At 35.8% G+C, this 9,974-nt stretch overlaps 3 protein-coding genes across 4 annotated transcripts; 1 reads left to right on the forward strand and 2 right to left on the reverse strand.

Moving 5' to 3' along the window:
• Positions 1-539: 539 nt before the first annotated feature.
• LOC107606356 (uncharacterized) lies at positions 540-3,927 on the reverse strand. Of its 2 annotated transcripts, none has more exons than XM_016308414.3 (9): positions 3,610-3,927; positions 3,080-3,238; positions 2,886-2,979; positions 2,302-2,421; positions 2,134-2,182; positions 1,770-1,869; positions 1,593-1,654; positions 1,357-1,415; positions 540-930 (listed from the first exon to the last, which is right to left on the reverse strand). In XM_016308414.3, the coding sequence occupies exons 2-9, from the start codon at positions 3,229-3,231 to the stop codon at positions 826-828; spliced, it is 741 nt and encodes a 246-aa protein (XP_016163900.1). In that variant the 5' UTR covers positions 3,232-3,238; positions 3,610-3,927; the 3' UTR covers positions 540-825. The 2 variants fall into 2 exon arrangements, with proteins under 2 accessions (XP_016163900.1, XP_016163901.1); XM_016308415.3 differs by having other exon boundaries at positions 3,080-3,235; positions 3,610-3,891.
• A 945-nt stretch (positions 3,928-4,872) lies between these two features.
• Positions 4,873-6,014, reverse strand: LOC148561318 (uncharacterized). The gene has a single exon (XM_088490097.1). It carries the CDS (start codon positions 6,003-6,005, stop codon positions 5,073-5,075), a length of 933 nt encoding a protein of 310 aa, XP_088346223.1. The 5' UTR covers positions 6,006-6,014; the 3' UTR covers positions 4,873-5,072.
• A 216-nt stretch (positions 6,015-6,230) lies between these two features.
• On the forward strand, positions 6,231-9,019 carry LOC107606355 (heptahelical transmembrane protein 4-like). The gene is made up of 4 exons (XM_016308413.3): positions 6,231-6,427; positions 7,057-7,315; positions 7,646-7,931; positions 8,245-9,019. Exons 2-4 carry the CDS (start codon positions 7,059-7,061, stop codon positions 8,878-8,880), a joined length of 1,179 nt encoding a protein of 392 aa, XP_016163899.1. The 5' UTR covers positions 6,231-6,427; positions 7,057-7,058; the 3' UTR covers positions 8,881-9,019.
• The last annotated feature ends 955 nt before the right edge of the window (positions 9,020-9,974 follow it).

The raw sequence follows: 9,974 nt of genomic DNA on the forward strand, positions 1-9,974 counted from the left end.
CACAATAGAAAAGTGATTTGAATAAAAACATCAAATTCACACGATTCATTTGCTTGAAAAGTTTTTCCCTTTGTGAAGGAAAAAATAAAAATACAAACAAAATAATGAATCCTAAGAGAAAACCATACCCCAAAACAGTTCAAAATAGTAAAGGGTATCCAATGATGTTTCATCAAGCTTGATACAATCCCTAATGCACAAGAGCGAGAGGATCTGATAGAAGTAGGGTGTTGAGAATCGATTTGTGCACAAGTTTTGAGCTCATAGAGCTTGGAATAAACGTCTACAAGACTTCGATATGTGCAGCAGCAAATAGAATGACTCAAAATTAAGAGGGAAGGGGAAATACAAATACCTTATCCCTACTCAGTTGTTGGTTGTTAAATGGAAGAGGCACTGTTCACTGCAATGAGAGTGTATTTCAAACGGCTGTAACATATACATTCATAGCACAGCCAAGCGAGATACTTGAATAGGAACAATAATAGGAACAATAATAATTTCCACAAATAAAGTTGGTGCATCAAGCCAGCAAGTTATGGATAAAGACAGTAGTAGTATGACTTAAAACACAGTACAAAGTTGAACGTCTCATGGGAAAAAATCATGTTTCTTATGATTATGGACATTCAGAAAAAAAAAATGCAACTAATGTGTAATTTAAACTCTGGTTATCAGTGCTTTCTAATAATAATGAAAGGTGTTGGCTTTGAAAATACACTAATAGCTTCAACACGATCAGCAACATCTTTCGCTGTGGTTATACGTTTGGTTCGTATCCTCCTGTTAATGCAAGCAATTAAACTCCCTATTGCATAACATTGATCAATTGACAAATTTCCTTAACACAGCTTCAGCGCGTTGCTCGAAATTTGGTAAGGCCCAATCATGTTGTGTTATGTCAAGATTGTCTTTCTCAGCACTCAAGCCCTGCAAACAAAATTTTTAGGGGGAAAAAGACTTAGATTGCATATTCATTCGACTCCCAATTACACCTTACTATATTCAATTTATTTTCCCATTTTCATCATTGAAGCACAACCATAACAACACAGATTACCCAAGTCCTTGGGCATAGACCACGTTTTTTTTCCTTCTCTCAACACATGGTTCAAATTACACAACGATGACACCGCGCACACACAATTCCATCCCCTCCCCCAGGAAGAAAACACTAAATGTATATGACAGATTTTATCATTTTTTGTTAGAAATATCCAAAAGAAGGGGAGGGAGAATTCAATTAGAAATGCCATAAACATAAAAAAGTGAAAAAAAAAAATTCATATTTGACAAGAGAGTAAATATTGATATTCTCATTTATGAAAACCTATAAAGTCACTCATATGTGTGTACCTTCGAAGGGTCCATTCCAAATCCACCCATTTGCATCATACGTTGTGTATCATCCACAGCTGTAGCGAAAACAACAACACATCAGCATTCTAGTTAGTGATCATTCTTATCTAAGATTTGGAAAACTAATGAAAAACATGCAGAATATATTATTAAAAAAAAATCAAATTCATGAAATAGAGGATATAACTAAAAGCACATATATAAAAGTACCCGGTTTTCAAACCATAACTAACCATTTTCCTCCCCCAAGATGAGACTAAACAATCCTCGTAATCCAAACAAATTGAGGAAGTACCTAAAATGTGATCACAGCAGTTAAACTTGAGTGAAACAAGTAGATGGATACCAGTGGAGAAAAAAAAAGAAGGGGGGGAGGGGGGATTCACAAGTTCCATTAAAATGAAAATTACCAGGAGCGGCTGCTAACATAGCTAACATCTACTGTGCTTAGGTCTATTCCATTCTGTAACATCGACCTAAATCTCTGTGTCAACGGAAAGGGTATCTTGGCTGCAAGAGAGTTAAACATTTAACAAAACAAAATTAGTGATTCTATGGCACTAACATAAGGAATGAAATGTATGTGCTATGTAAAATGCCAGTTGCATAGTTATTAACAATGATGAAAAAGTTCAAATTACACCTTAAGACAATTTATATGAACAGAAACACTGGAGAAACATATAGAAGCACAGACAGAAAAAAGATTCCAATCAATGAAGAATTGCCGAGTGGGGATGAAATTAGGAAGGAGAGCAAAGTGTAAAAAGTTACCTGCTACAAAACCAGAAAAGAAAAAGTTCACCCAAGCAAAGGTAAGAGTCTGTGGAACAAGAGGAAACACCAAAGTTATTACAACATCTTATAAATAACATTTGTAACATGTAAGGAGTGCAATCCAATATCCTATAAAAAAATGCTATGTAAGTTTAATTTTTACACCTGAGGAATGATCATAGAAAGGTTTTTCTTCATCATATCCATGGCCATGTTTGGATCGGAGAACATCTGAGCTTGCGGATTCTGCGCTTGTCCCTTTGGAACAAACAACAGCCCATTTTCCTTCAATAAATATAAAAGTAACAACTAGTTTAGGGTTATTAACTTGTAAAGAATTTTAGTTCTGGACTAATGTTGTAAAGATGTCAAATGAAAATTCAGATTTGTTCCTCAAGTATCCAGCAACGGATCAGAGGAACAAAGTTCAAGCAAAAGCAAATAAGATCGTGCCGTAAAGTCGCACAACATAAGTGGTTATATTCTTGACTTAACTCTTACATTTTTTTTATATTACTATTTTGATCAACTCAATGGATTCTGAAAATTTCCATTAAATCAAATGATTTTACAATTCAAATCATGTTACAATTTCATGTTTTACGTTTTCAATGTTATCCTTCGATTTTATGTAAAATCGAGATTTTAACTGCTTGCCCCCACAACAACAGACAGTAAATGCAACCTAAATTTCTCTCAATCAAGATATTATTACACATCTAAACCATATGGAATTTGAGTAAACAAACCTCGTTACAAAAGTAAATCTTGCGAGCACGGAAAGCTTTAGCTGGAATAAAATTCGCTCCGGCACGCAGGTTCCGAGCTCTAAGCATCACTTGCCTGAATAAATATCACCAGAAAATCACTCTGATGTTACACTAAAGATAATTAAAAAAGCAAAACAGCTACATAATAGTGTTGAATGGGGAGAGGGAATTACCCTTCTTTGACAATTTTGACATCAGGGGTTTGGGAAGAACGCATAAGCTTAGAGACAAAATACCGTAGCACACCAATTAGAACCATAACCACAGAGAGAGGGATCAGCACCCAGTCTCTGATTGCAGTATCTAGAACCAGATCTTCCGCCATTATTCTGCTAATTAATCACAACCAAATATTCAATCAATCACCAAAACAATTAAACAAGCTTCCGATTATATGCATGGGATTTGCAAATATGATCTCAGATAGAAAAATGGTTAATTTCCCTAATAATTGCCAAAATGCGTTCTAAATTTCTAATTCACCACATCCATAACTAAAATTTTACTATATATATAGACGACACTAACAAATTGAAATCTACAATTATCATCACATGGTTGTGGATTTTAAAATTTAATCCAACACAGGTCCCAGCAATAACAGTAGAACACAGAAGACAGAAGGGGCGTAGTAGAGGAGGGATGGAGGGGAGGCTGATGGCGCCGCCATTGACGGAGCTGGAAGTTGGATGGGAGGGCTTACCAGCTGAGGGCAGTCTCAGATCCAAGCAGAGGAGACGTACAGAGGACGGATGGAGGGGAGTCTGGCGGCGGCGACGTTGATGGAGCTGGAGGCTGGATAGGAGGTTATCGCTGCGTCGTCGATGGAGCTTGCGTCTGGAGCAGAAACTGACGTCGTCTTTGGAGAAGGCTCGGAGCGGACGCCTGGCCGGCGGGATTCGTGGCTGAGGAAGTGAGGATGAGAGCCAGAGGACACGAGAGGGAGCCGTTTGGTGTGGTGTGGTATAAGTGTACTAGTGTTTGTTCTTTATTGTGGGAGTGTTTTATTTATTTATTTTTGCCGAGGAGCGATATGCTAGCAGATTTTGTGATTTATAGTCATTAATTAGTCATTATTAGTAATTTTTTTAATAATGTGAGTTATGTCTAATAGTAAAAAATTACTTATTTTTCTTTTGTTGGTTATATACAAGTCAAATTTTAATAAAAGTGTTAATTTTTTAAAAAGAGATTAAGAGTGACAAAACGGACCGGCCCACCCAATCTCGCTTTGCCCCATAAAACGGCCCGTCCCGCTAACTAGCACAACCCCGCATTATGGCGAATTGACAACTCTGCTAACTAGTATATTTTTTTTGTCTCAAAAATTTTCGTCTTATTTAACTTCTTAACGTTTTAAAATCATCTCAATTTTGTCCGGACATCAATTCTATTAATAAATTTCTAACAGCAATATAACATTGAGATAATTTTAAAATGTTAGAAATTTAAATAGAACGATTTAAATATTAAGAACAATTTTAGAACTTACTTTGATACAAAAACAATATTTTATTCTTTAAAAAATTAGATAAAAATATTTTAAAAATAAATATTATTAAAATTTCAATCTATTCTATTTTTATTTTTTGACTAAAAAAACTAAAAATTTATATTCCAAAACTAAAATTTTACTTCTAATATCTAACCACTACATCCAATACTAAATCCGATTCCTATCTTTGAAAAAAAAGACTACCTTAAATAACAAAGAAAAACCAAACAAAATGATAAATATTCCAAAACGTATTTGAATGAAATAATATGATTCATTCTGTTATTCTTTTTCAATTTGTTAGTTCTTTTATCGTAATAATTAAACCCAAAAGCAATCATGCATAAACTATATCTTTAACATACTAACCTAATCGTCTTCTTAATCATATATGTAATCTAACATAATAATTTGAGCTTGGATATATACTAGTTACGTATTTAAGAGTAATATAGATAGGATGATCATGTGTTGAGACCAACTATCCTGGATAAATTATTTCCTTTTATTAACAGAAACATTTTCGGTAAGGGAGCATGCTGCCATAGTGACATGACATCTAAACATAAACGTAAACATTAAACTCAGAACGCTTATATATGTGATCACTATTCACTAGCTAATACTATTACCTACATATATACATATTAATTTAATTTGATTTTGAAGTGCTACATGTTGATTGTGTGGAATCTCCAGCTGAAAAGATAGTCCCTGGATTGGCACGATAATCTGTTAACATCACAGAAAGAATTGACTTCAATCTTCTTCCCTTGATTGTTCCACCCGATCCTCACCCAGCATGAGAATCCATTGGACGAAATAGGCACCTTTGATGAACCACAAAGATGAAGCGCCACGTCACCACAGATCCTACTGGTGCACGTGGCTCCTGTGACCACGGACTGGAGCCAAGAACAAACGGGCTCACCCACCATCTCCCTGTAGGCAGAGTTGGCCATCCTCACTCTGTTCTTCGAGTCTGTTATGACAGCTGGCAATGCCTCTGACTCAACCTCTTCCTCCACTTGCTCTGCTGTTTTCGTAACAAGAATTCCGTTTTCGCTAACGGATATGGACCCCACACTTATGCATGATCCAACTGCTCGAACTGCCTGCGGCGCTATCACGCAATTCACGCTACTCGCATTGACTACTCCTCCTTGCAACTGCTTCAAAAGATCCTTCTCTTCTGGAATGTTCTTCTTCTGTGCCACGTTGAAACCCGCTGTGTTAAGCTCATTGAGAATGGGAGGGGAAGGAGAAGGAGAATTAGAAGAACATGGAAGAAGTGAAAGTGTCACTAATCTTGGAGTGGGAGGAGGAGGAGGAGGAGGAGGAGGAGGAGGAGGAGTGAGGTGGCATGTGGCGGGACAAAATCCTAAGATGTGAGTTTTCTGTCTCTTGAAAGAAGGGAGTGGTCTTCCTCTCTTTCTTGTCCTGGTGGGGCGGGCCTGGAGCTGAGCCCAGAGGCTTCTGAGGTAAGAAGATTGCTTGATCTTTGGGGAAAGATCGGTTTCGGGCTTTGGTGCTATGGGCCTGTACCTTGACAAGATCTCAATTGTTTTCGCCGGATTTTGGCGAGGATTCAAGGTCTTAATCATGGTGGTGGTGGTGGTGGTGTGAATGCAGGGAGAGGACTATAAAGGAGTGTGGAATGTGACATATGAGAGATGAGAAAGTGACAGTTGTAACCGTACGATGTGTACGTGTTGGCGAGGCTCAACAACCATGACACGTGGAAACAGTGGGTCCATGCATGCTTACACATGCTAATACCATTCATTTATTTTTTCATTATATAGAAAATAACAGATCCTATTCAGTTTTAATGCATCCAAGGAAACCTAAGGAATAGGTAATAGGTGTCACAATAATCGTTCTGCAATGCCATTATTTTAAATTGCTAACGCTGATCTTCTTCTGGTGTATGCTTACTCATGCCCAGGCACCATCCTCTGGTGCCACCACCTTATCATCTCCAATAGACAAATTCCCCACGTTTCAGAATTCAGATCTATCTCAGGTACCAATGCATTGTCTTAAGCTTGCTGTGTCTTCTAATTTATATAAACTTTGATTTGATATTCTACTCTGTTTACATTATTACACCTGAATCATGAATTCTTTACAAGAACCTTGATCAATTTGTATCTGGGGCAACAAAGGCCTGTTTTCTAATTTTTCGAAATATATATAAATAACGAGGAATGCTAAGGGACAGTAATTTTTGTGATTTGTAGCCATCAAATAGTCAATGATGGTTTTAATGGCGTGAGATTTTATCTAATGGTTCACTTTTCTTTGCTGGTTATATGCTGGTCAGAATTTAACAAAGTTGCTGGCCCCTAAACTTTTCCATAGAGAATAATGTAATTGACGCAACGTTAAAGGATGGAGTAAAGTTAATCATTGTTATATATGAAGCTTAAAAAGGACCTGACACTTTAATTTGAATTGAATAATATAATTTCTTGGATCTTCGTCACAAACTGATATAAATGTGCATCCTTTTGTTAAGAGATATTAGTGGGCAAGCCCTTATTTATCTTTGCTAATAATATTGCTTTTGCAAATCCTATTCTGATCTGGTTTCATGAAATTGGCATTTTGAATATGTATATGTTTTTGCATTTGTTTCGTACATTGTTGCAGAGATGATAGGTGGTGCATATGAAGGGTTGGTTTCTTCCCCTAAAATGATTTATGGAGAAGTAATTGAACCTTCAAAGGAAAAGAAGGGAGTGTTGGCACTATGGAGAAGATTAAAATATCAGCTTGTAGAATACAATTCACTGCCAACTTACTTAAGGGACAATGAATACATCTTGGGTTATTATAGATCAGAGTGGCCATTGAAACAGATTTTCCTTAGCATTTTCGCTATTCATAATGAGACACTTAACGTTTGGACGTAAGTACTTTTTTCCCTCTAACTACAAAGTACAAATTCATTTTGCTATCAATTAACATGAAAGGTTCCGTGTCAATTTTGATATATTCAGAGTGTAAAATTTTATATGGTTCTGAAATTAATTACTTTTAATGATGTTGTAACATTGTAAAACTTTTTTACATTGTCGTGCATAGAAGTTAAATTATGTTTTGATAATAAAAATGTCACTATACTATACTTGAGGTATCCCAACTTTAGGAATGTTAGTTCTGTAAGTGTCTAATCTTTGTGCATTTCTTTGCTTAGCCTTATTAACTTATTACTAATGATGTCATTGCTTAATTCCAGGCATTTGATTGGATTCTTCCTTTTCCTGTTTCTAACCATTTACACTGCCATGAAAGCTCCAATGGTTGATTTAAATTCCATAAACTTGCATGAGATGATGGGAAAATCTGATTTGAACAAGATTCGTCTAGAGCTCTTGGATTGCTTGCCAAAATTGCCTAATATGCCTGATCTCCTTAAACTCAAACATGAATTGAGTGCATCTCTCTATCCATTGGACTTTTTAGGATCAGGTTGGAATGCCATGCAAGTTCTCTCCAATTGTTTGCCTGAGCAGTATTCCTTTGTAAGTTCCTATTCCTATAACATTTTTGTTCAAGAATGTTTTAAAAGATCAAACTTATGAGGATGAAGTAATTAACTACACTAAGTGGAAAAGGCTTTGTTAGTTATTAAGCAATCATGAACAATGATTGATGTTAGTTATCAAGGGTAGAGACTCGCATGTAGCTGCTTTCATGTTAATAATTTGATAGTCGAGAATAGTTAGATGAGTACTATCAAATGATTCATCTAACAATTTCAACTATTAAAAGACACCTGCACGTGAGTTTTCAATTATTTGTACTCGATCTTGACGACTAGTTAAATTGTTGCAGAATGCAATGAAAGGCGACATGGTATCGATGGAACCGATAACAAGGTGGCCATTCTATGCATTCTTAGGAGGGGCAATGTTCTGCTTGCTAGCAAGCAGCACATGCCACCTTCTTTCTTGCCACTCACAGCGCCTTTCCTACATCATGCTGAGGATCGACTATGCCGGCATTGCAGCACTTATTGCAACCTCATTCTACCCTACAGTCTACTACTCATTCATGTGCAACCCATTCTTCTGCTACCTGTACTTGGGATTCATAACAGTAATGGGCATAGCCACCATTATTTTCTCTCTTCTCCCATTCTTCCAGAAATCGGAGTTCAGGAAGTACCGTGCCACCCTCTTCTTCTTGATGGGGTTTTCAGGGATAGCACCAATAATGCACAAGGTGATAATCCACAAGCATCAACCAGAGGCATTGCAAACGACAAGCTATGAGATATTAATGGGAGTTCTTTATGGTTTGGGAGCTCTAGTATACGCAACAAGAATACCAGAAAGGTGGATGCCAGGGAAGTTTGACATTGCTGGCCACAGTCACCAAATATTCCATGTATTGGTTGTGGCAGGAGCTTACACACACTATCTTGATGGCTTAGTTTACCTCAGATGGAGAGATTCCCAAGGTTGTTAGCTAGGTTACTTTGGCAGTGAATCTTTTCTGTAGTTTTCTCTCTTTCTTTCTCTCTCTCTTGAATTAAAGAAGCATGTATCAATGCTAAACTTTGATACATAAGATATTGAGAAATTAAATCCTAGCAAATCTTCAGTGTCATATCTCGGATTTATTGATCATCTAAAATTTTCCAAAAAATAATATTATACACATCATTTTCTTTTTGTATACAGTGAAGAAACTTGAAAAGGATTCAAACAAACATACGGCGCCATGCCATCATACAGCTATGTATTCTCCATCACAATATAACATCATTATAGAAAACATTTTTTTTGGATGCAATTTTTTATTTTTTAAAAAGAAAGAAAGAAAGAACGGTGAGTACACTTGTAATTCAGTCCTTATCTGTTCTTTTAAAGATAAAACGATCTTTGTCTAAAAAACGATTTTGATCCCTAATAAAATTATTTATGATAATATCATTCTTGTGTTAAAAACTCTATTAAATAGTACTTTGACATATAAATAGTATTTCGCTTGATTTTGGTTATACTTTGACATATAAATAGTATTTCGCTTGATTTTGGTTATACTTTGACATAGGTGTCGGTTCAAAAATTTGTATTCAAAATCTCAAATCGCAGAGTTGATATGATTTCTTTAAGGTAAAAATGCAGTTGACTTTACGTGAAGATGATACTTGAAAACTGTTAGATAATTTGATTGATTTGACTAAATTTTCATCTAACGATGCTCAGATATCAACTTCACGTAAAGTCGACTTCACGTAAAGTCAACTTCACCTGAGTTTTCACATTTCTTTAAAGAAGTGAGTTTGAACCAGGACTTATCGACCGTAAATAATGTAAATAAAAATTCTTGAAGAAATGACCATATAAATATGTAAACAAAGACTAAATAAGAATGATAATAAAATGAGATCAAACAAATTTAGATGAATACGGCTTATGAATCTGAAATAAGAGAATGGTGATGATGTCGTTATTGGCAGTGGTAAAAGAAATAATGATGATGACAAGATATAATTGCATAATTGAAATAGTAGAAGTCAAAATTATAATGATGATAATGAGAAAGACATTGACAGT

Source organism: Arachis ipaensis, chromosome B6 (genome assembly GCF_059453495.1).
Source record: "Arachis ipaensis isolate K30076 ecotype BB chromosome B6, ASM5945349v1, whole genome shotgun sequence".
Lineage (NCBI taxonomy): Eukaryota > Viridiplantae > Streptophyta > Magnoliopsida > Fabales > Fabaceae > Arachis > Arachis ipaensis.